The sequence below is a fragment of the Cavia porcellus genome, unplaced genomic scaffold (genome assembly GCF_034190915.1).
Source record: "Cavia porcellus strain 051 isolate PalLab524CR breed Dunkin Hartley unplaced genomic scaffold, mCavPor4.1 scaffold_9, whole genome shotgun sequence".
Taxonomy (NCBI): domain Eukaryota; kingdom Metazoa; phylum Chordata; class Mammalia; order Rodentia; family Caviidae; genus Cavia; species Cavia porcellus.
The window spans coordinates 17399910-17426628 of record NW_026947492.1 but is presented as its reverse complement, the minus strand read 5'-3'; the positions used below and the strand labels follow the sequence as shown (position 1 = coordinate 17426628).

Genomic DNA, 26719 nt, shown 5'->3' with positions numbered 1-26719 from the left:
GTTTTACAGAAGACAAATGTATTTTCCTACTTGGATTTGTATTTCATTGTTTGCGATGTTATTTTGATTAAAATATGTAAACAAAAGTTGCCTACACAGTTAAGTGGAAAACAGGAGACACAAATACTGTTGCAAGGTGAGTGTGGTAATGCATGATTTTTAAACAAGCACTCTGAAGGCTCAGGCGCAGGACTGTACCTTAGAGTCCAGCCTTGACATTGTGATGATTCAGTGAGAACCTGTTTAAAAATAACAATAAAATATAGATATAGTTATAGATACAGATATAGATATAGATATAGATATAGATATAGATATAGACATACATAGACCAAGATGTAGTTCAGTCAAAGGCATCATGGTTCATTGAATATCAGTATCAAAAATATTACTTACAAATTAGAATTAAAAACATAACAATGTAACTTTCCTATTCTCAGTTTAAAATACTTTGGAAGGTCTTACTATCTGAACAGATCTTTTACCAACATGATTAAAAGAATAATTCATTGATCATTTGTAAAATATTGGTTCACTTGAATTTTGCAGAACTTCAAAGTGGCTATGCCTTCAATTTACAATATATAAAGCTCACATTTGTTTATGTTACCAATAACATCATCTGACATATCTAACTACTGAGAAGCTGCATAGCTAGTTATGAAAGATAAGAATTTCCAATTTTTGCATGAAAGTTCAAAACTTTATCATTGGCAATGTGTTCTATCAATTATTTCCGTGACAAGACAGGCTTCATGAATTCATTTGAGAATATACTCCAGCCTGCATCACCACAGTTTGCCTTATCGGTTATTTTTCTAAGTAATGATGTTATATAAAACAAGGGTTCAGCTCATTTTGCAAAAAACAATCACATGCGTGCTTTATACTGCAGTCTACACAGGATTGTATCATGTGCAATTCAATGGCAATACATAAAAATAAAAGATGTATAAGCAAGTGTTGAGATTTAATAAAATACTTCTTTCTGTTTCATAAGATCATTTTTAAAACTAATGGCCATTCTGATTTAACTGTGAGTTTATAGCAAAGAAGTATATACTGACTGGTATACTGTTTAACAGTGTTGAGTTGATGTGAGCCCAGAAACTAAGGAAGGCAGTTTATTTAAAAATTATATTAAAGATACACAGATATGGGGAATCTTTCCCTCCCAGAATGGACCCAGTGCAGGTCTTTTCCCCTCTTGCTTGAATTTCTTCTTGAGTATAACAGCCGTCTCTTCAGGGAAAGCTTGTTTTGAGGGTTGTATACAGAAGCACAAAGATTGTGCCTTCTGATAATTCCCCTTAAATTGAATCATTTTTAAAAAGGGCCAACAAGCCAAGAACCAGAATGCTTATTCATTCCTGAGATGAATTCATTAAAATTCTTAAACAAATTTCTGAAGACTGTATATGTCAGCTCTGAAGCTCTTTTTCAATCAAAAAATATTGAAAACAACTTACAAAGTTTAACTTACTGATTTAAGTAATAAAGTATTTCTTGTTTCCTTACAATTTTTTAAATTTATTAACAAGTGCTTTATCATATGACAGTGACAGAACTGATGATCTTATCAAAGAGCTAAACACAACACCAAAGATCACTTTACTCAAGAACTAAGCTCCGCAGCTGAGGGTTCCCTTTGGCAAGTCTTTTAGCCTCAGTCTGTGGGAACTCAGTGTCAGTTTACATGGGAGTCTGTTTCAAGGGAAATGTTCATTGAGCCAGATCATCTGAAAATTTAAAAAGCTAACTTGCTTTTACAAGATAGAAATTGGACAGATTCCAAAGCTGTACTTAACCTTGAAAATTGGGAAGACTAGTTAAGAAGACATATTCAAATGAAATGGTGAGAGAGTAATACAAATAAATTCATTTTAACACATACTGGGTTGTACAACTCTGGAATCATTTGCTTAATTTCTCTGTCTTCATCTCCCTCCTAATAGACACTCCATTGCAGAATTGCTGTAAGTGTAAATAAAGCAATAATGAGCAATTCAATTTTCCAAAAGATATCCAGCCTTCTAAGGTAATCCTCTAAAAATGGATTTAAATAGAAACACCATAACCTACTTTCTGTCAGATCATTGAAAAGTAAGGCTGTGTTAATACTGTTTGTACATTCATGCTTGTATCTTATACTCTTGAGAAACTACTATGGAGACGAGAGTGTGCAGTGTATTAATTATTGTTTTTGCAACTGTTTTCTTTTTCTTGCTTATCACTTTCAAGTGAAAAAGGATGTAATATCTGAGGAAGTTCACTTCTGAAATGCAGAGTAAATTATATATTTCTCCTATTAAATTCAGGCAAAAACTCTGGAACCTATATATGAAACAAAGATGAAAAGGCTTTAAAACGTATGAAAGGCAAATCTCTTAGGAATCTGAAGAATCAAAAGAGACACAGCAATGAGTGCTAGTATTTTCTTTTTTTCTTTTTTTTTTTTTTTGTCTTTTTCTTTTTTATCGGTACCGGGGATCGAACTCACGACCCGCTGCTTGCAAGGCAGGCACTTATGCCGCTGAGCTAAATCCCCAGCCCCCAACTAAATCCCCAGCCCCCTAGTATTTTCTTTTTACTTTTTGTGTTTTAGCTCCGGAGCTGAAGAAAATGGCAGCAGGAGAATATCAGTAAACAGGGACCATAATAAAATCTCGCTTCTTCTGAGTGGAGCACCGGGAAAAGAGGAACCACAACTCTTCCACTCTACTGAAATGCCATGAGAATTGTGGAGACATCTAGACACAAGCCATAGCAGTTGATTGTGGATTATTTACCTATTATTTTGATTGTTTCTCGTATCTTTTGTGGGGGGGTGTTGGTACGGGTTTTACCGGGGATCGAACTCACAACCTCATGCTTGTGAGGCTGGTGTTTGTGTCTCTAAGCTAAATCCTGAGCCTCGCATAACTTTTTTAAAAGCTATCACCTAGTGAACAACAATCCAGTGTTATTTAACGTATCACTATTCTATGAATGTGAATATGTTGTACAGAGATGCTAAATAATTCTTTTAAACATTGCAATGAGGAAATTTGGAGCAGAATACACACACCAGTCTTTTGAGTCTCTATCCACCTTTTTTCTGTGAGAAATTTAGAAATTGCAGACTTCATCACCATTTTGCTCAGCAGGATTCTCAGGTAGACATTTCCAGTCAGTATTTAGAGGTTAAAACTCTAGCGTACATGCCACACATTATAAGGTAGTTTGGAGTTATCACAATTATGACAATGTGGGGAATTACTATGGTCCTTGAAAGTTTTCAGATAAGCAAACATGGACATTTGGACATACACCCCAGGGATAATTACTGTTAGAGATGTGGGAATAAAGAGAGAAGAACACAAACAATAAAATTCCCTTAAGAGATCAAGGTATTAGTGAAATGGAGGATGCACGATCTCTAAAGAGAAGAGAAAACCCGAGTGAAGAACTGAGTCTGTAAGGAATTAAGACAGATCACGATTTAAGGAGTAAACAATCCCTTCATTTCCTCCTTATGTTGAGGTCTGTCCTCCAAAAAGACTTTCTTCCTCCTACTCGAAATCTCCTTTCTCTATTTCCATTCTTGTTGCTATTAATCTTGGTTCATGTTTATGACATATAATGTTTGCATTCATTGAGTCTTCAGGTTCCTACACCTGGAATATGCTTATTTTCTTTATTTCTCCTTTACTTCTGCTTTGATCTTCTAGCCCTATTTCCATTGGCCTGAAATGTGTCCTTTTGTCTCCACTTATTTAATTTATTGTGATCTCTTCTCCAAAGAGCTAAAAACATTGTACTACAGAGATTCATGTATACAAATGTTTAGAGTTGCACACGTCATCATAGATAAATCCCGGAAGCAGCTGTGTATCCAAAAACAGACGACTGGATAAAGAACTAAAATGTTTGGATAAAGAAAACTGTGATATAGTACTTGATTGTAAAGAAGAACAAATTAGAGACATCTGTGAGAAAATGAGTGGCTGGAAAATACAATTTTGAGTGAAATAAATCAGTCACCCAAGCTTACATACTACCTAGTATCTCTAATTTGAGTAAGACAAAGCATAGAGTCCACACATTTCTAAAACAATTCTTATTCTCCAACAAACACTTCATTCATGAGACTTTGCATCAATGAATAATGGATCCTAGCGTTTTAAAAAAAATGAATGTAATTTACATAATTATAAAAAGTATAATGTGTAAAGTAATCGAGTGTGCCAATAGAAGGCTGTGGATAAAACAGCAGAATGCAATATTGTCTGCAACACCTCTGAACATTTGTTTGGTGGTTGGTACAGTGTTAACCTTTATTCCCTATGTTTCTATACACATAACCTCCTTGTTTTCCCCTCTCCTATTTCCTGCCAGTGTGCTGTGCCTGGAAGCACTTTTGTTTACTTCGCGTGGGCAGGGTTTCTGTTGTCTGGTTTCCATTTTAGTGATTTTTTTCCTTGATGATTTCTCCTATTTGACATTGCATTGTATTTTTAAATGTTTTTCTCAATCTGAATAAATTGCCACTATGAATTGTTTCGGTTTCCTCAAAAACGAGCATTCCTTTTTACATACAGCACCTGAGAATACCTATTAAAATCAAACAACTAATATTTCAACTCCACATGTTCTCTTCTGGGTAACAAAAGGCAAAAAGAACTCAACAAGACTCCTGGAGAAGTGGCAAAGAATCAAGGGGACTATGGAGAAGAGAGGGAAGGGGGTAAATAATTACATAATGCATGTTATAAGCAAGTATGGATGTGCCGTAAAAGTTTATTTCTCATAAGATATACACACTAATAAATTGTAAAATAAAAGACAAAGTGTAAAATAAGCCCACAATCTTTCATCATTCTAAATAGGGCAGATACATCTTCACTGAGAATGGCGGTGTGTTTAAACTGTACATACCCTGCTTATTACCAGTTCTTCTCCTGAACCACATCTCTTTTTTTTCCCTTAACAGTTTCCCTTCTCTGTTCATGTTATCTTTCCCCTAAAAATGCTAAAGATCAAGGGAAATGTGAAATTTGTCTTGCTTAGTGTGGCTGATTTTGTTTAACATGATCATATGAAGTTCTAGCCGATTTCTTGTAAATGACCTGCTTTTGTTCTTCTTTATGATTTAGTAATACTCCACTGTGTGTGCGAACCACATTTGCTTTACTTTTCATCCAGTGATGGGCCCCTAAGCAGTTTCTATAACTTGGCCAAGGTGAACAGTGCTGAGATAAACACGAGCATGCAGGAATCACTACAGAGCAATGCCAACTCGGAACCCTTTGGGTAGGGTTTACCCAGGACTGCTGCAGCTGCTTCTTCTGGTAGTTCTAATTGTAGTTTATTTTAACCTCCTGTACTTGTCTCATAGTTGGCTGTGGTAATTTCCATTCCCATCAATAGTCTACAAGGGTTATTTTTTCCCTATGTTACTACCAGAATTTGATATGCTTTCTTTCTTGATAAGAACCATTCTGGCTGGGTAATATGGAATCTCCATGTAGTTTTGATTTATGTGTTCGTAATGGCTAAAAATATTGATTAGTTTTTCACATATTTATTGGATATTGATACTTCTTCTGAGAAGTGTGTACTCAACTCACTTATTGTTGAAATATTTTATTTTGGTTTTTGATATTTTGGGTTCTTTATATATTTTGGATATTAGTCCTCTGTCCACAGGTTTAATATTTAAGAAATCCTTACCTGCCAGAAGACCACACATATTTCCCTTATGTTTCTTCTAGAAGTTTTGTTACTTTGTACTTTTAGAATTATGATTTATTTGGATGAATTTATCTTACACTATAAGAAAAATATCCATATTATTTTTGAAGCTGCCTCTTTAACATTTAGTTGTTCCAGTAATGTTTGTTTAAAAGATATCTTTTCAGGAATTATCCTATCATATATGTATATACATATACATGTGTATGTATTTTATATATGTGATTTAGAGAGAACATGGTCAAATATGCATGTATTTATATATATGAGTGTATGTATATGAGTATATATATATATATATATATATATATATATATATATACATCTAATATGTTTTTAAATGCAGTCAGTGCATCCCCATGAACATTTTTGTTTAATATATATTTCAGTTATATGAATTCTTTCCAATACTGTCTTAATATGTCAGTATTGACATTTTATTACTTTTGTCTAGATTTAAAAACAAAGTGTGTTAGAATCTCAAGAAAGGTCTCTATGAAGGAGTCAACAGAACAATTTGACTAAAATGGATCAACACTTCCAACTAATGAGTGCATTTATTGATGCAAAATTTCCTCAATACTGGGTGTAGAAATTCATCAGGAAGCTGCAGGGATTTTAAAAGGATTTTATAAAATAATGTATTTTCTCTCAGAATTGTTCTTTTGTTGCTGTACATTTAAAATTTAAAGAACGTCTTATTCGTTAACTCACTGGGAAGAAAGTGACACAGACTTCACAAATTCACATTTTGTTCATTTTTTATGAAAGTGTTTCATATTAGTATGTTTCCAGCATATAATGGTTACATTTATCAGGGAAATCTGTATCTGTACATAGCACATTTTAAATACTTTTGCGGCTACTTCCTTCATTCATCAGCCTTCTGCCCAGTTCTTAATTAATTTCTGATTTTTAGTTTTTGCTTTCTTGAGACAATGTCTCATGCAGCTCAGGGTGGGCTTAACTCATTCTGGAGCACAAGTTAGCCTCAAACTTGCTGCAACACTCCTGCCTCCAGAGGCTGCAACTACAGGACTGCACCACCATGCCCTATTTCACTTTCCCTTTTGAAAAAGCCCTATTTCCAGCATTTAATTTCTTTTTAGGATCTTTTCCCCCTTCCTTTCCTCCTAGCCTTTATCTCTTGCTCCAAAATAATCCTTTAAAGCAGTCTTTGAGCCAGCTGACAGGTCACATGTTTGCCATTCCATACTCTGGGAACATAGGCAGGAGGATTGCAAATTCAAGCTCAACCTGAGCAAGCTAGTGAGTTAGTGACCCTGCTGAAAACAAATAAAAGAACTCTAAAACTTCTAGGGCTGTAACTCGTTGCAAATGCCCTGCATTTACAGTACAACAATCAACAATAAACAGTGATAACTGAATGACCACAAATGGCATTAGAACTATGAATCCAGTTTTAAATGAGGCCATCTTTGATTCTTCTTAATAAGTTCCACTCAGATTGTCAGGAGAGGGAAACACCCTCCAATGTGCATATACATGTACAGAAGGAAATACATGGGTAAAAGGAGAGAAGTAAAGAATCTGAAACAAAATTTCCATCATCCTAATCCAACTGGTCTAATTTTCATTTGATCCTTGAATCCCACACTTCAACAAATAAATTGGTTTTTATGCCATTTCTCTTGTCTGAAATCATGTTGTCTCTGAGTAAATTAAAAATCCATAGATCATTGTTCAAAGTGTCTCCAGTATCAAAAGTCTTTCTTCAGGTTCTTACATGCCTCAGGAATATCAAACAAAAGGAACTGAACCTTATCACTCACTTTGAAGTGCCTCAAACAGAAATCAGAAACTTCTGTAATCATCCACAAGTTCTCCTTCCAGTCTATGAAGCTATGTGATCATCATGAAGAATATTTGACAAAAGATCATATGTACTGTGGAGCCACAAAATCCCCATGAAACTTACTGTGACCACACTATTGGTCATCCTGGAGCTGGGAGAGCTGAGCTAGGCTTACTCATCTTCAGATGCTGGGACAGCATTTCAGGCACATCAGCAGCAATGGCAAGTACACCTGACAGACTGAAGCACAGTCACCAGCGGCTGATATTATCCATACTCAGCTGCATTCTGTGCTGCCATCTGTTCCCATGTTGGCATTTGGAAAGCTTTTCTCATTCTTTCTGCTTGTCAAGGGATCTAAGCCATGATATTCAGAAAGAATAGTGTTGCCATCCTTATCATAGCGAACCAGGGGACACCATGCTTGCTTTGTAGAGATCTCATCTTTCACTCTACTTTGGTGAGCCACAAGACACCTTCCACATAGGTCCTCCTGCTCCCAGTCAGGCATCCACACAGACACCTGGCTTGCTTAATGTCTTGATAGACACCAGAACCTGGGGTGTAAACGGTGTTCTGCACAGTTGCCAGGTCCACTTTGTCACTTTCAGGGACTTCAACAGAAACTCTAATGACTTTTACATTCATGGTTTACTTCATGGTCTCTTGACATCTTCACTCGCACCTGAATTTTAGAAAATATTCTAGGCCTCTTTAGCATTTTCCAGTATGGTCTCTACCTTCTCTTTTCCTATTAATCATCCATTATGTAATTAGGATCAAATTTTGGTGCCCAGTCCCTACAATATACCACACCATTATTTGATTTTTACATGTTGATCAGTTTTTGAGTTCCAGAGTCATTAAAATATATATGCATATTATTTTTTACTTTTCACCTATTTTAAAATTCAAATTTATTTCTAATGAATGTTTGAAAATGTAAAATTGTTCATGATTATGAAAAATTATATGTAATATCGTATTTTAAGTCAGTTTTTTACCCTGCTGAATCAGCTTGATTTTCTTTTTGTTGAGAATTGTAGCATAAATGACTTGTAGCTTCATCAAAATCCAAAATATATGCTGTTCCTGAATTCTATATACTGCTCCATTGACCTCTCTGAGCATTAACCAACCCTGCATACTCCTGAAAATTATATCATTATACTAAATTTTAAAACACTTGTTGTTACTGATCTATTGTTTTGGAAAATTACTCTGAATATCACTGATCCTTTGACTATTGATACAAATTTGAGAGTCATTTTTCTCCTATAAAATGCCATGCTTGGAATTTAATGTAATTTTATGGATCAGTTTAAAGATGACAGGCCTGGTTACAGCCCAGCAGCATAGTGCCTGCCTGCTAAGCCTGAGGTTAAAGAAAAGAAAATGGTAATAGACACCTTGACAAGATTCAATCTTTTAACCTATGAAAATGAGGTGTTTTTCAGTCTCTAGGACGTGTGGTAAAATAAATTAAGGTTTACATCAGAAAATGTACTCCAGTAAAGAATGGATGGCCATTAATCTCCCTGAAAATACTTCCCATTAGTGCAAACACAACTGTGTCCTCATTCTTGGAAGTTTCTTGATGCAGTTCTGGAATCCCTCTTCTGTGAGTAAATCTTTCTTTTTGTAAAGGTTATTTTAAGAGCAAAAAAGAATGAAAATGATACAGAATTTCAAAACACAATAATAGAAGATTACAGTGTTTAATATATTTAAGTAGTGTCATTGTTTCATGGCGTACATATCTTGCATGTACTACATTATGGATTTGTACCTATATGAGTCTGTACCTAGAACACCAATCTATGAAACAAGTGCACGGAGAAGGCAGAGACAAATGAGGCAAGATGTAGGGTCTTTAGGGCTCCATAAGGACCAAAACCCTCTGTAGAGTGCTTAAATCTGGTGGCCGCAACAGTGTCTCTGGGAGGCCCGTATTTATTTAGTATTCAAACAAGGAAGGGGTCAGAGTGAAAAACATAGGAAACCTGAGCAGGACTTTGGGAGGAGTTTAGGGCCTCTCCAAGCAACAGACGATGCTAATTAAGAAGAACTATCCTATGAGAAGGTCTCCAGGTGGCCTCAGCTGTGGCCTATCTTGCCCCCTGAGGTGTCTCCTTGTTTTCAGTTCAGCCATGCCAGGGCCATGTCACAGCCCTGCATGGATATTCAGCTTCAACAGCTCCAACAAGTCTAAAACTTCATTGTTTTGGTACTATTCTAATAGTAGTGCTTTATAGAATTTCAACTTTTCAGTTGCTCATTGTTCGTACAAAGAAATAATATTGAGCTTCTTGTGGTTTTCTGTCTTCCCCAAACTCATGGAGGAATTTGTCTTTGAAAGGCATGAAGAGTTAGCTAACCTGTAAGAACTGATCCAAGCAGTTAATGCAGGAGTGGGGTCCTTGTAAGGTGACGCATTTTCCACTCTCTTGCTTCATTCTTGTCTCTTTGCCATCTTTACTTTTGCTCTCAGACTCTTTTGTCTTTTCTGCCATGAGATGCCAGATAGCACTCTATTATGCTTCAGGAAGGCCTGGCCAGGTGCTGGTGCCTTGTCCGTGGCTACCTAAAGCTCCAGAACAGAGAAACACTGGATTTCTATTTCTTAAAAATCATTCCTCTCCCTCACAGAAAAAGTCACCTCACCTGTAGGATTCGGTTTTTCCAACAAGAAAGGGACTGAGGCAGCCCTGATGTGCTGTGGCATTATAAATTTTTTTGTAACTGTAGTGGAATCAGTTCTTCAGCGTATCTCCAGTTTTATGTGAGCAGTCATCTCATTTACTGAAAAAGTTATCTTGTTTCTTCCTTTGCACCATAGCTGTCATTTATTTTCTTCTTGTCATATCACCTCTAACCATGAAGGAATTACAACATGGAAAACCGTGTCTTCTTTTCTCACTGTGCGGGGAAGATCACACATTTCTTGGTGTCTCCAAATCTTTATGTACTTTCTCACCTTAAAATACCTTAAAATTTATTTCTCTTGCTTCTCAGCACTCAGGAACTCACGTGATTTGCAAAGTGGCAGAAGAGAGACTGAAAGGAAAATATAAAACATTTATCAAAATTTTCCTTCATGGAATCATAATTGATACTACTCTACATTCATGAATCCATACATTACTTCCACAAAAAGATGCGAGGCCTAAAGTATATTGTTGAGTTAGACTTGGTAATTAAAATTTGAAAGAGTAATTTGACAGAAGGTGAGCCAGAAAGGAAGAGAACATAACGCCAGATGGTCTCCAGGTCAGTGGTTCTGCTTAGAAGCTCTGACTGCACAATAGTGTGAAAGAAGCAAAGTGTGTAGGTGCTGCACAGTGATTCCTAAATTTCCACCCAATTCTTGGGTACTGAGTTTTTGGGATCATTCTAGGGAACTGCATTTTGATTCTCAAATTTGGACCTTTTTTTTTGGTGTCATACTACTGTGATGCTTTACACTAATATAAGCAATCTGATAACAGTTAAGGTGAACCCACCCAAACTATGTTGTTTGATAGCAGAACAATATTTAATGTATTTTAATCTTAGGATATTTTCAATTTGTGATACATGAAGGGTATCTGTACTCAAATTGATATTCATTATTTTACATATGTATGCATTTATTTTTATTATTTCTTTATCTTCTTATGTAACAGTCCCAACAATCCATGAGATATGTGTTACTTTTTACATCGCTATCATACAAATGAGAATCTGTGGCACAGACATGTTGCTACTCGTCCAAGATATTGTAATTTGAAAATGTGGCGCAGGATTCCAACATGGAACTTCTATCTCTATATTTCGAGTTTGACTGTGAGGAATTTACAAATTTCTAACTACACCACTGAAGTATTCCACTTAAGATCTCAGCAGCACACTTGGCAGCCATTTCCACTAAGTGTATAAAGGTCACAACTTTAGTATGGATGCAACACATTAAAAGTCATTTTGGAACTACCTCTGGAGAAACAAAACCTAAGGTGAACTACTGCAGTCCTTCACAACTTCACATAAAAGAATAAGCAAGCCTATATGTACACTCCATGGAAGATCACTAACAAAGACACGAGAACAAGCAACAGTGAACTAAAATGATGAATTTCCTTTTAAGATGATGGCGATGGGGAGATGAGAGTTAAGATTGTCTCTGCAGTGGGAGATGCACAGTCCCTGTAGAGAAAGGAAAGCCTGAGTGAAATATTGAGTGTCTAGGGAATTAATACAGGTTGTGCGTAAGAAGCAAACACAATCCCCTCATTTCTTTTTCATATCTAGAATCTGTGTTCTAGGAAGAGCCCGGAGAAGCTACTTTCTTGTTCATACATAAGCTCATTATGTCCTTATAATCATGTTAAATCTTCTGATGTTTCATTTAATGACAATTGTAGGAAGAAGGGATATTTATTTTTCTCCAAATCTGATGCTTCAGAGGAGATAACATTATCTTTATAAATTATGACTGCTACTTCAGAAGGAAGTATGAGAAATTAAGCTTGTGTTGTACCTTATTAGAATCAATGACAAAATCCTATATTCTCCTTCAGATGTTTTGAGTAAAATATGATAAGCAATCACTAAAGTTTCCTCTTCCAAGAAGGTTAAGTTTGGAAATCCATTCCTATTAATTTATTTCAACTTACATAACACCTTTACTGAGATATTGAAAACATTCAAAATGGGATATATGAAATATTCCAACTATTATTGTGGCATATGCATTGTAAAATAATTTGAAAAGTGAAAGTAGTTAATATACTGGTCTTTACATAGTTACCATTTAAGTGTGTTATATGCACATATGTAAAAAGGAGAAAATTTTTCAAAAATTGTTTGTTTCTGGCGATCAAACCACTTATGCCATGAGCTAAATCCCTAGACCAAGAGTAGAAATTTTTGAAAATCTGTTTTGTTATCATATAGTGAGTATATGAACCAGTACTATTAACTCTTAATAACATGTTTTGTATTAGCTCTCCAAATCTGAATTAGGTTACATAATTGAATGTAGTAACTTTGGCCAAAATAGCCTAAATTTCTCACTGGCTAATAACAATTAACATCCTTCTGTCTGATTATGTGAGTGTACTGTTTTAGATTTACACATACATGTGAGATATTACATTATTTCTCTTTTTGTCTCTTGCTTACTTTAGTTACCATTGGTCTCTCGTTTTGAGGTGAAGTCCGGGAATCTGATAAAGGTAATTTTCCCACTTCGTCTTCTATTGTAAAACTCAGGTAAACCTAGTAAAAGAACGCCTTTGAAAGACAAGTAGATATGGTTTGTAGCAGTGTTGGACACAGAGGGCACAGTGTTTTCATCTGTAGTATACTTTGCGTGGACAGATCTCTCCTTCTTCTGGACATGAGATTTCTGTGCTATGGGACAGTCACTGAATCATTGGTTCCTGGTTGCTGTGTTTAGAAAAGAACAGTTTCCAAGGTTCCAAAACACCAGAGAGTAATCTGAATTAAAATTTAATGCCAAGATGAAAGACTTCTGCCTCCAATTTTGTTAGTGGGGGAAATAAGCAAACAATGGAGACAATAATGCTGTCCAGTAAATAATGTCCAGCCTTGTGTTTTTCATTTTTCTATAGCAGCATTGTTTTCATATGGTAGCACTGGCTCTGGCTCTATTGGCTAAATTGTAGGTGCAGGTTTATATTGTTTTTGTTTTTACTATATTTAGATTTTCAGACTTCAATTAGGCGATGACAATGTCATTCAGCACCAGATAACTTTAGAGTCAAGCTCTGTGGCTTTAGGCTGGTTATGTCTGACATTTCTGGCTTGTGTCTCACATTTGTGAGAGAAGGGATTATAAGAGCACTTGTGTGTGGTTGAGTGTAATTCTGCTTTCCTGTGTCCATAGATTCTACAGAGAAGAATGGCTCCTGGAAATGGCTCTTTTGTAACTGAATTCGTTCTGATGGGGTTAATAGACAGACCAGACCTCCAGGTCCCACTGTTCTTCCTGTTTCTAGGAATGTACGTGGTCACTGTGTTCAGAAATTTAGGCTTAATAACTTTGATTGTGTTGAATTCATATCTTCACACTCCCATGTACTTTCTCCTCTTTAACTTGTCCTTCATTGACCTTCATTATTCTTCTGTATTTACACCTAAAACGCTAATGAACTTCTTGTCACCAAAAAACGTTATATCCTATAGGGGGTGTATGACCCAGTACTACTTTTATTGCTTTTTCATTATTTGTGAAATTTATATGCTTACGTCACTTATGACCGCTATGCGGCCATCCTTAATCCACTTTTGTATAACACGGCCATGTCCCCCAGAGTGTGTTTCAGCCTTATGCTTGGCTCTTACCTGATGGCATTTTCTGGTACCATGGCCCACACGGGATGCATGCTGAGGCTGACCTTGTCATCAAACACCATCAACCACTATTTCTGTGACATCCTCCCTTTGCTTGAGCTCTCCTGCACCAGCACCTATGTCAATGAGTTGATGATATTCGTTGTGGGGGGTATTAACATCATTGTGCCCAGTGTCACCATCTTTTTGTCTTATGTGTTCATCCTCTCTAGTATATTAAAAATACGCTCAATGGAAGGCAGGTCAAAAGCTTTCAGCACCTGTGGTTCTCACATAATTGTAGTTTCCCTGTTTTTTGGATCATGTGCATTTATGTATTTGAAGCTATCCTCTGCTGGGTCTATGAATCAGGGAAAAATCTCCTCTGTCTTTTACACCAACGTGGTTCCTATGATGAACCCTGTAATCTATAGCTTGAGGAACAAAGATGTGAGAGTTGCTGTGAGAAAATCTTTGGGCAGAAGATATCTTCGATTAGAATCATACTCTGTCTGTGCATGTGCTTACAGCACAGATAAATTCTAAGTTTATATAAAATGTATCTCTTCAAAACTTTATCATCATATTTTATTTAAGTTTGGGGAGCAATGCCTTGTTTGCTAAAACTTTTTTTTTTCATTATGGTTCCTTATTATTTGTACCTTTCACTATCTTTCCTGTTATGGTAACATGAAATGAAAATGACCAAACGAACAAGGTTAATAATGCAATCTAGAAAGAGAAGCAGAACTGATTGCAGAAGACTAACAATTATCTTTAGGTTTTTTTCTTCTTTATGTAGTTATGGGATTTCTTCCTTTCTTTCTTCCTTTCTTCTTTTTTTCTTTCTTTCTTTCTTTCTTCCTTCCTTCCTTCCTTCCTTCCTTTCTTTCTTTCTTTCTGTCTTTCTTTCTCTCTTTCTTTCTTTCTTTCTTTCTTTCTTTCTTTCTTTCTTTCTTTCTTTCTTTCTTTCTTTTTTGTACCAGGGATCTAGCTGACAACCTTGCACTTATCAGGCAGGCCCTTGAGCCATGGACCTAAATCCTTGGCCCACTACGCAATTTTAAATTATTGATCTTTCATGGTTTCACTGGCTCTTCTATGCAATGAATATATATCAATCATGTAATGAATATTAGTTGTACTTCACAAGATACTGTGAATACAGCTGACTAAAGCGTATAATGCAAAGAGTTTAGTCCTGTGATATAGTTAATGTATGGTAGATATTGTAGAAAGATTTTTTTTTTGTTAATGGCTAGCAATAGAAGATATATATTCCTGCTGAGTGTAAGACAGAATATAAAATAGAGTGAGCATGTAGGACTCAGGTTTCATTACAAACTGACAAAAAACAATGTCAGCTTAGTGTCATTTTATTTCATCATGTATTATTCTTGAGGAAGGAATCCATATGGATAATGAAGAGAAAAAAGAGAAAAAAACGGAGAAGGAGGAAAGAAAGAAAGGAAAGAAGGGAGAAAGAATGAAAAGAAATGAAATGAAAAGAAAAGAAAAAGAAAGAAGAAAAAATATATAGGAGTTTTCTAAGAGTTCTTGGGTTAAAGTTTTGCTCAGATGGACACTTGGATGCCACTTTTGTGTGGCTGGTATAAACTGGAGATGCTTAGCACAAGTTCACAACAGAATTTTCTTGAGAAGGAGAATTAGTTTCCAGAACCTTTTATTTGAGAACAGTAGAGCTTGGGATAGAATGGTAGGGACAGACCAAGTACTAAAGAAATACACTGTTAGTTAATAAGAGACTTCTGTTTGAAGAATGATCAGTGAAAATTAAAAACCATTTTAGACTGGCCCCTGTCTTGTTCTGTAGAGTGCTCTAATTATCCTTCATTATTCATAAAAGTTTGGACACTCATTTAACACAGAATTGTGCGTTAATATTGCACTGAGGAATGAACATGGCAATATCTGTGGGAAATCACAAAGAGAAATGATAATTTTAAGAAATAAAATAGTGAATGTCAATCAAAATTCTAGTTGGAAGAAGAAATTTAAAAAGTCAAATAATGGGAAAATAAAGCTTACTATTCTTTCTTTCTTTCTTTCTTTCTTTTTTTTTTTTTTTGGAAGGCCATGGAAACATGAAAATTACAGATTTCTCTGGATGCAACACAGGCTTCGGCCTTTTGATTTTAAAGAAAGATTAACCAGCTGGGCAGGAGGACTTGGGAACAACTAAATCTCTCTTGTTATTGTTGATTTTCATATGCTGTTACCTTCTGTAATATAGTGAATGAAAACCTGATATCTCAGCTGAGAGAGCAGTGAGAACTGGTGCAGTCCATTGGGTGAAGAAATAAGTTGTAATAAATTATTTTTAAGTGTAGGTTGATGGATAATATCCCCTTGAATCTAAATTCAATGACTATTCAACAATTCCTACGCTCATGCATGATATGACAATTTACATAATTTATAAGATAATTGTAATAAGATATAGTATTTTTCCTTTAAAAACAAAAGCTGTCAACTCAGTGTTTGTGTGCTGCAAAATTTAACATTAGTGATTTGCTGGCTTGTATGCTTTATATGCATAGATTTGCTCAATTCTTCATTAAAGGCTTGAAGTAACCACTCCTTCCCCATCAACGATTACCAACATATTTGTCATTTTTCCACGTTTTAAATATCTATAATTGTTGAATTTGAAAGATTTGTTTCAACTTCACTTGCATCTCCTTTTGTTATAATTAATTTCCCTGGGTAATAAAAGCATGTTTAAATAAGAAGATGATATTTTTGTCACCTGGTATCCTTTGAAGGCATTGCAGAGATTGTCTATGCATCTCATATGTTTCATTAGCACTTGAACCGACCAAACCTGTATTAAATCAGATCATTGGTCTTTCATTTGAAGTACCTCAAAACAAAAATTCTCTTCCATGTTTTAAAAGTTAAAATCCTTTAAAATTAAGCCCCTTCTTTTTATTTTCTGTAAAATTAATTTCAAAACTTTAAATAACTTGTAAATTTGATAAAGTACATAAAGTCTCAGAAAAATCCTATAAATGGAAGTTCAGTTTGACCTGGATTCCTACTCTAGGCATCATTTCCAAAAAATTCAGATTAGTTATATATGCATACCCAAGTTTATGGCAGCACAACTCTGGGTACCCTAATCTTGGAAGTTTTCTGTATGTCCACTGATAGATGACTGCATAATGAAGATGTATTTTATATACACAATAGAGGATTGTCCTCATGCAGAAGAATAAATTTGAGTCATTTGTAAAAAAATATATGCACCTTGAAACCGTAATATTAAGGGAAACAAATCATACACATGCTTTCTCTTATATAAGAAACACATAATGTAATTTATTTAAAGAGCAAATTTAAAGAGAGACAACAGGAAACAGGGATATAGGTCTTTTACAAACAGGAATGGGAGTTAGAGACAGAGGGAGAGGGAAATGAGGAAAGGAAAAGGAGAAGTACAGAGAACCATGATGTGCTGTACACGTGCACGAACTCCCCACCATGAATGAGATAACCGGGTACTGCAAATGTGTGCTAATGCAAAAAATACCGTGGACACTGGAGCTCAGTGGGGCTCCTGGTGGAAACCTGTGAGCAGTGGGCAGCACCATGATTCCACTAGAAAGAGACACAGGAGCTCTGCTTCAAGACCCTCCCACAGCTCGCCCCATGAGTCTCTCCATGTATGTCTTTCAATAAAATTGCCTCAGAAAAAACAAATGCAGTTAATGCTCTTAAAAGAATCATAGTTTTAGCTCTTCATGTTTCAAATTTTCATTTCTCTAATGATGAATGATTTGAAGACATTTTTATTTTTACACTGTATGTTAGAGCTGCTTTAGACTTACAGTGAATTTGATGAGAGGGGGCACAGATTTGCCATATAACATCGTGCTTGTACACATGCAGAGACTTCTCTGTTACCAGCATTTGCAATCAGAATAACAAGCATTTTACAATGGATGAACTCATTTTGATGTATTATAGGAACCCACGCTGCATAATAGACATTGGCATTCACACTTGGTATCTCACATTCTCTGAGGTTGAACAGACATATCACACCGTGGTGGTCACCCATCAGCTCCAATTTTAACTGTGATAATGGTCTTCTCAGAAAATATTCTAAAAGTGGCTGCAACCATTAAAGCCTCTCATCCACAATATAAGAAAATTCCAAGTTTTCACACCTTCTCTAACCTTTGGCATTTGTTGTAATTTTTAGTGAAACCATGATAATGAGTCTGAGGGGGTTTCTATGGTTGATTGATTTATACTTCTTTTGTTATTAAGGATGTTACTAAGCATTTATTTTAGTGCCTTGTATATTTTCTTATGAGAAACATGTGTGTTTTCCAATACTGTGTCTATTTTAAAAGACTTATATTTTTGAAATTTTACATTTAAAGGAGATATTAATGAACTTGTGATACTAATTCTGATTCTATATGATTTGGAAATGTTTTCTTCTGTAGGTCGTTCTTTCCTACACTCAATGACATTCATTCAATCTCAGAAATTTAATTTGATCAAATTCAATTTGTCTTTTTGTTCTCTGTCCTTAAAATATATCTAAGAAATTATTTTATGTCAAGATCAAAAATTTTTACTCTTATTTTTCTTCTAATAGTTTTATCAGGTTATTTCTTCAATTTAAATGTAAGATTCATTTTGAGTTAATTTTGTATTATAAATTAAGTACCCAGATAACTTTATGCACTTGGATACAGCGTTATTCCAGCATGCGTTTCTTGAAAAGACAATTTTTTGTCATGAATTATCCTGACGCTCCTGTGGAAAATAAATGATCAGATTTAAAGGTTTATTTTTGAGTCTCAGTTTCATTCCATTTGAAATTCCTGCTCCATCCATGTGGCTCTCAGAGTCTGACAGCACTCAGTTTGCTCTATGCATTGCTTCTTTTGTTTCTTTCACAGGCTATGTTCATGAGTTCTTTACATCAAATTTCTATGGTTTTAAAATCCCATGGTTTAAGAAACAAAAGTGAAAGGATGATGGTGTAAGAAGGCCTTCAAGGTCCTATTCCATTGTTTGTGACCTCCCAGGGCCAGGAAACGTGTAATGGAAAGAGGAAAAGTCTTTCAACATTCTTTTTTCATAGAAGCACTGCTTGAAATAATTGCCTCCTTGGAAAAGGAGCAAACTAAAGTACAGCTAATAGGAAGCTGAGATAGAGAACTTTTGCAGATGAGAAGGAGTCTAGAGGTGACGGTAAGATGGGTGAAGCAGGAAAAGGATGAAAAAGAATAAAGATGGGTTATGTACACGCACAAACTACCTAAGAAAAATGTGATCATTATGCTGCAAATATACTAATAAAATAAGAATATAACAAAATAAAAACGAATGCAAATATTTTTCATAGTTAAAACAAAAAGATTATGAAATAAGTAGGATATTTTTCTGCAAGCTTAAGAATTAGATGAGTGAATATAAAAGATCATAATTTGATTTTAAATGTTCATTTAAGGCTTTCATTTGGTGTATTTCTTGGAGGAATTTTTAAAATTTATTCTATTATTGTGTAAGATAAACTTCATTTCAGAGGAGAGAGATTATTTGAATTAAAATGTAAACATTAATTTTCATCAGGCAAAATTTCAACTTTTGATAAGAATCTAAATAGATCACACAACTATACATGTTGATTCATAAGAAACGTTAACATAGATTTATTTCCAGCTGTATAGTCAAGGACAGATTTCTAGTAGTTGTTCAGAATTAACCATTTAACAAGGAAGAATTGGGTGTTGGCTGTACATGCTCATAATCTCAGCACTCTCAGATCTCAGGAGGGAGGATAATAAACTTGAGCCTATTCTGTGTCACTTGGTAATTTAGCAAGTTCTTGCTTCAAAATTTAAAAAAAAATTAATTAATCAATCAATTAGCTAACGAATGAAAAGGGCCTGGGTTGTAACTCACTGAGAATGCCAGAGGTTCAATCTCCGGTATCACACACACACAAACTTACACTGGAGAAAGGGATTTTAAAAAGAAGATACTCCACAAAAAGCAACCAAATGGAGGTATTACAATTCTTGTAAATTTTAGATAAAGAAACTAAGAACCAGGGGGCAAGGCAGGTAAGAAACTCCTTTAGAATGAGGGAGGAAAGAAATAATGCAGTGTATTTCCCACTGGATACCAGAAGACAGCGAGAAGGAAACATTTTTTGGCTCTGCCTTGTGGATCTATAAGCCCAAGGGTAAAGAAAAATTTAAACACCTTCATGGGTCCCTTGGGAACTAAAGGCAGCTCACAGTCCAGGGCATAAATATAATTCCTTTATTTCCCCTTTAAAAGGTTGAATCTGTTCTCAAGGGAAGAAACATGGCAAGCTCTTCTTCTGTTTGTTACCAAGCAGATTATGTCACTGATTCCACATTAAATCATTTGCATCATTTTAACTGCAAATATGACAATATTGAAGACTGATTTTCTCAGTGCTATGAAAGGACTCACAGTCAGAATCAGTAAACATGATCCATAGTTATCAAAAACTTCCAGGCCAATATGGAAATTCAGTCTACGCTGCCTCTTCTCAGTATCTAAGGAACCAAATCCTAAAAGTACAAAATTTTCATTTCAGACCTGTGGAACAAGGAAGCAAGGATAAACAAAAACCAATTTTTCAGGTCTAAGGAGGGTGAGTTTGTAATTTCTGTGATTATTAATGTCTTCCTTTTAGAAGGCAGCTCAGGGATCTAAGTTAGTGTGGTTTTCTTCCCATTGTGAGCATTTCTGAGACTCAAGTAGAGTTAGTAGAGGAATTCGTTCAGAGAAGGAGCAGAAACTGCTCAGAAACTTTGCAGAGTTGACAATATGCACATGGTATTGGGCAGAGTGTTCAGTATTCAAGGACAGAACTCTCTCTGCTCTGAGAGATTTAGGGCTTTCATTTTAGGACTTGATTAGTGACTCGCCACTCCTGGGCTCTGGTTCCTCACTTCTGCTTAGACTTGATGCTTCATTTTACACTACAAGGGAGTCTAACCTGCCTTAAAGACCAGGACCTGGTTGCTAAGACTTCTGCTTGCAGTTTAAGGGTTAGAGAGTGGACAGCTGAGAGAAGACAGTATGAAAAGAAGAGAAGTCTAATGTTCTGCAGTCTTTTTTATAAACGCTTCATTTTTAGCAGTCCCGTTTGAATACAGCATCACTGACCTTTACTTTGTCACTGAGTGATAAAACTCAGTTTTTTTATAGCTCAGAAACACTGGTAAGTGGATGCTTCTGTGAGAATCTGGTCATGATAAATATCAATTCCAAGTTTCTAGTTTGGGGAAACGTAGACTTTGTTGGTGTATTCTATTCTAGTGGGAAGAAATAATGCAGTAGAAACAAAGTTGTCTGCCCTTTAATGTAACCCCAATTGCCTGTGTCCACAGATTCTGCTACAAAAGAATGGCTCTGGAAAATGTCTCTTTTGTGACTGATTTCATTCTGATGGGATTGACAAACCGGCCAGATCTCCAGCTCCCACTGTTCTTTCTGTTTTTACTAATGTATGTGACCACTGCTCTCGGAAATTTGGGACTGGTAACTCTAATTAGGCTGGACTCACATCTTCACACTCCTATGTACTTTTTCCTCTTCAACTTGTCCTTCATTGATCTCTGTTATGCTTCTGTGTTTACACCCAAAATGCTCATGAGCTTCACATTAGAGAAGAATGTTATTTCCTATATAGGGTGCATGACCCAGCTCTATTTTTACAGCTTTTTTGTTATTTCTGAGTGCTATGTGTTGATGGTAATGGCTTATGACCGTTATGTGGCCATCTGTAATCCACTTCTGTACAACATGGCCATGTCCCCCAGAGTGTGTCTCAGCCTTATGCTTGGCTCCTACCTGATGGCGTTTTCTGGTGCCATGGCCAACACGGGATGCATGCTGAGGCTGACCTTCTGCGACGCAAAAACCATTAACCATTATTTCTGTGAAATCCTCCCTGTGATGCAGCTCTCCTGCACCAGCACCTACATCAATGAGTTGGAAGTTCTCATTGTGGTGGGGATCAACATCATTGTGCCCAGTGTCACCATCTTCATCTCTTATGGTTTCATCCTCCACAGCGTCTTCCATATCAGCTCTGCCGAGGGCAGGTCCAAGGCCCTCAGCACCTGCAGCTCCCACATAATCGCTGTTGCTCTGTTCTTTGGGTCAGGTGCATTCATGTATCTGAAGCCATCTTCCACAGGATCTATGGATCAGGGGAAAATCTCTTCTGTCTTTTACACCAACGTGGTTCCCATGATGAACCCCTTAGTCTATAGCTTGAGGAACAAAGATGTGAAACTGGCACTGAGGAAATCCTTGAGCAAAAGAAAGTTTTGTTCAGTAATTTAAATAATATATGCATTTGATTATATGCCATGGAGTCTTTTTAAAAGTTTATTGTTTGTTCATGCAATGTGGATATATAGAATGATCACATCTATCATGTGTGTAAGTATCACATTGTTTCCTTTGTGTTAGAAACCAAAAGTGTAAATAAAGCATGCAATGTATAATGCTGTGAAACAGGAAGAAATGGAGTCTATTTTAATAAAAGAAGGGGGAGTATCTTTTCCTATTGTTTCTTACTGTGATAACAGTTGAATGTCCTATTTTTCCTAATTTTTATGAATAGTGATTTTTCTCATCAGATACATTTTTTAAATCTTGCCATCATTTTTCCTATTTAATAATAAGTTTAGAAAACCTTCATCTAGGTTTTTCTCATTGTGATCATGAAATTTTTTATTAGGGAAAACTAAAAATTTCTTCAAATTACCAAATAAATGCTGGGATATTATTGTACCATTCTGGGGATATGTTTCTTTTCTTTCTCTTCTTTTATTTTTTGGAAACAAATGAGTTGTGTCTGCTCTACTCCTGTCTTCCCATCCTGCATGGGGCAGGAAACATCACCTCCTTCACATGCCAGTGCTGCACACATATTGGGCCTGAGGAACAGTCACACCAGCACATTCAGCAGCTGCAAACCCTATGCATTCGTCTTCTTTCCTCATAACGTTCAGGTATACTTTCTTCAAAACCTACCTTTTAGTAGGGACCGATACGTATGCAGTGCATTGACCATATACTGAAGCTCAGAAAGTTGAATGATTTATGCAAATACTTGCTAATTTTTAATGAAAGGCATAAAACAAGCAAGCATTCTGCTTATTTTAAGTCTCCTGATGCTTTGATGCACTTTTCTCATTTTATGAAATACATTTCGTTAAACATGAAAAATATTTCTGTTTTTAAAGTTGGCTGTGCTTTGTTTTAAAATGTTACATAAATTTGTGCCAAGTGTATTCTTGCTGTTGTTACAGAAAACAATTTTGTTTATATTTGCTGGGAGAGCAAAAGTCTATTGAGGAGAGAATCCGACAATTGCTCAAGTGGAGAACTCAGTGTGGTATAAAATCTTAAAGAAGAATTTGAAATCTTTTCAAGAATTTTAAATTTAAGAATGTGTACGAAAAAGGTTCCCAGCAACATATTCTTAATCCAGCCCCCAAAAGACCCACAGTTTTTTAGTAGAAGGTTGTATGAAGGGATGGTAATTCAGGATGTAAAAGCTGAATTTCTGTGTGAATACCTATTTGTCCTGCAGATTACTACAATACACTTACCTATGAGAATGCTATGGTGAGTCGTGTAATCTACAATGGCTGTACATTAGTAAATTTGGAGGAATGCATGTGAAAAACACATGAGCACTTCTATGGGAAATGGGGAAGAGAAAGAAGGGCAAGCTCAGAGGAGAAACTGAGTGTGGTAACAAACAGAAGGTGGGGATTCGGAAAGAAAAAAGATGGAAAATTAAAGCTTGTACAATAGCTATGACAGTTTTCTCCAAGTTGAGGAATTACAAAACTGATGGGGGTCACAAGTTTGTCTTTGTAGGTGGAGGCTTAAATTATGTGTTATTAAAAATGTTAAATCAGTAGTATATTTAATGTAAATTTTTAAAACAGTTGTGTTTTCACTGTTTGTTTGATCATTTTTATGCCTAAATAGTGTAACCTATTTCTTAGTTAACAATGTGCAATACATTAACTAGTGTTAATATCCTACTATTTTTAATAATTATGTATAATTTTTTTAAACAAAAGATGTTAAATCAGAATGTGAAAATTTCTGAGAAGAATTAAATAATGCCAATTTTATTCCTTCTTCATGATATTCTCATATTGACTTTTAGACTGTGAAATATAACATGACAGGAGAGCAATGATAATTTGAAAGAAAATTTTTGTGACTAAATCAAATAATTACTTGATTTCTAATATACAATATATTATTTACCCCCTGAGAAAGCAGATAATATTGATGATTGTAAAAAAACTACTTAAATCTTAACTCTTAACCAAAGGACACTTTGTTTTCTAAAATAACTATACTGTGCACTATTTTGCCAGTCTTAACTTCATATGTACCTATTGTGAAATTCATCATAAATGTTTCATTGCTCATTTATTTTCAGATGCTGAACTCTTCTATTTATTAATTAATTACAACAGTCTCTCACTTTAGGCAAGTGCTGAGCTGCTGAGCCACTGAGCTACATGTGCAGCCACAAATACATGCAGATATAGATATAGATACAGATATAGATATAGATATAGATATAGATATATGGATATATGGATATATAGATATATCGATACGTAGATATATAGGTATGTATATCTATATATCTATGCTTTGGGAGTACTAGATATTGAACTCGTGACCTCACGCTTGCCAGGTAGGTACTTGTGCTGCTGAGTTACATCCATAGATGTTGAGCCTTTTTAAATCACTGACTTATGGTCTGTCTCATACACTCATGTTGCACCCTCTCACCCCAGTATCAATTTGCTTGATTGTCAATCACTAGAGTTCTACTTATGTAAAAGAGTTGATCTAGTTTGCTTTTGATGTTTTTAATTTATTTCTTCTTTAAAAAAAAAAAACAATTCTCTTATTGAATGAGAAATCCTTCTAAATAAGAAGTTCTTTGTTATTTATAATCCTCTTTAGATGTCTTGAGATTCATTCATTTTGTCATGTGTTGTATCACTAGTTGAAGTAGTCCAAGGAATAGAATAAACTGGATCACTTAACATTCATTTGAAAAGCCTCAAAGTACAACAAAAATTTTTTCCATTTCCAAAACCAAAAGTCTTTAACACTTTTTGTGGAGACAAATAATGTTCAAAAAGACATAAAAACATTGCAATTAAAGGTGGAAAAGAAACAATTTCATTGATAGTTTTTGCTCAGCAAAAGCTGTTATTGTTTGTGTCTGGACGTGCTCTCAAAGCCTCATGAGAACAAGGGAAGGGCTTTTCAGAGTCAGCTGAGTCTAGAGTGTGTGAGCGATTCATTGTGTATTGCTGCAGTGGTGGTGTTACCGCTACACCAGCCCTAGACGCCTCGCCTGCATACACCAGAAGGGAGGGAGACAGGTTGGCTTTTCCTTTCATGCAATTTGTGCCTTCTGCCACCATGAACTGTTGCTCCTCTGCCATCTTCCAGCCTGCCTTGGAGCCAGCTGATTATGGACAAAAACCTCTAACTACTGTAAATGAAGTAATTTTTTGCTTCCTTAATTTTGGGCTTCAGGTATGTTGACATAACAATAAGAGAAAAATAACAGACAGCAGCTTTATATACAATGTTTAAAGGTTTATGTTTCAAATGAAGTGAAAACAAAAAGAAAGTATAATGATATTAAAATTTTACATTTAAAATGCAAGCTTTAGGATTCACCGAAGTCTGCATACTTCAAAATAAATATTTCTAATTCATTAGGGAGATATTCATTTTCTGAGAGAAATTTGAAAATAAATTTTCCAGAATGAACATTGTTCATTGCAGTTGAATTAGCTTAATGTAAACTTTCCCTAAGCAGGTTGTGATGGTTGGTTCAGGGTCAGCTAGCAGTGAACATAATCAGAGTGTACCCTGGTTAAAGCTGACAGAAGCCCTCAGCAGCAGGGCTGGGTTTCTATGTCCCTGCACTTCCTTAAGCTCCAGTTTTCATTGGTCTTCACTTTGCACCTCTCTTCACACTGCTCCCATAGAATTGCACACTCTTTGAAAGAATTCTGAAAATGTCTTGTCTGACTCGTAAGATTTGATTACAAGAGCTGATGAGGAATTTTTCTATATTCTAGCACAGGTGATACATTTCTTGCTTAGTTCAGGTGAGCATAAGATGAAGTTTATTATTAGGTCCATGTTGTACCAAATAGTTATCTTTCTACATTAAAATCTCATTGTTGGGAAATACTACTTCTGAGGCAGAAATTCTACATTTCTCAGGGTGTGGGAGGCTGCTGGAATCACCTGCAAGGTTCAATGTCTCTCTCAGGCACAAATCAGAAAATCTACCCCAGACATCAAGGCACAGACGTTCACAGGGTCACACTTGCTCAGAGCAGCAGTGCTTTGTGCACTGCCCCTCCATCAGTCTCCGTGCTCCTCAGGAAGAACTGGAAGGGCAGCAGTGGAGGGAATCATCACCCTCATGTTGTAGACGATGGGTCTGATGCTCACAGATGTCTTTGGTCTACTCCAGATCACAGTTGGAAGTGGTTGAGTGGACACTGTGACTAGGCATTTTGGCTCTAAATCTACCCTTTCTTTATTGTGAAAAAATTAGGTATTTTTAAAAAACTAGTGTGATGTGAACAATGACTTTTGTGAAGAAACAGTGCCTAAAAGCATAAATAAGAGTCAAATACTCACATAAGTAAAACATTAAGAATGTATCCTTTGTAGATCACATTTCATAGCTCTATTACCTTATTCAGGATGTGTGAATGT

At 35.7% G+C, this 26719-nt stretch overlaps 1 protein-coding gene and 1 pseudogene across 1 annotated transcript; both read left to right on the top strand.

The window, feature by feature from the left end:
• Nucleotides 1-13442: 13442 nt before the first annotated feature.
• LOC100716927 (olfactory receptor 8B3-like) lies at nucleotides 13443-14428 on the top strand (annotated as a pseudogene).
• A 6885-nt stretch (nucleotides 14429-21313) lies between these two features.
• On the top strand, nucleotides 21314-22258 carry LOC100717201 (olfactory receptor 8B8-like). The gene has a single exon (XM_013155414.2). It carries the CDS (start codon nucleotides 21314-21316, stop codon nucleotides 22256-22258), a length of 945 nt encoding a protein of 314 aa, XP_013010868.2.
• The last annotated feature ends 4461 nt before the right edge of the window (nucleotides 22259-26719 follow it).

Coding starts and splice junctions, on each gene's coding strand:
- LOC100717201 (XM_013155414.2), top strand. CDS start 21,314: ATGGCTCTGGAAAATGTCTCTTTTGTGACTGATTTCATTCTGATGGGA.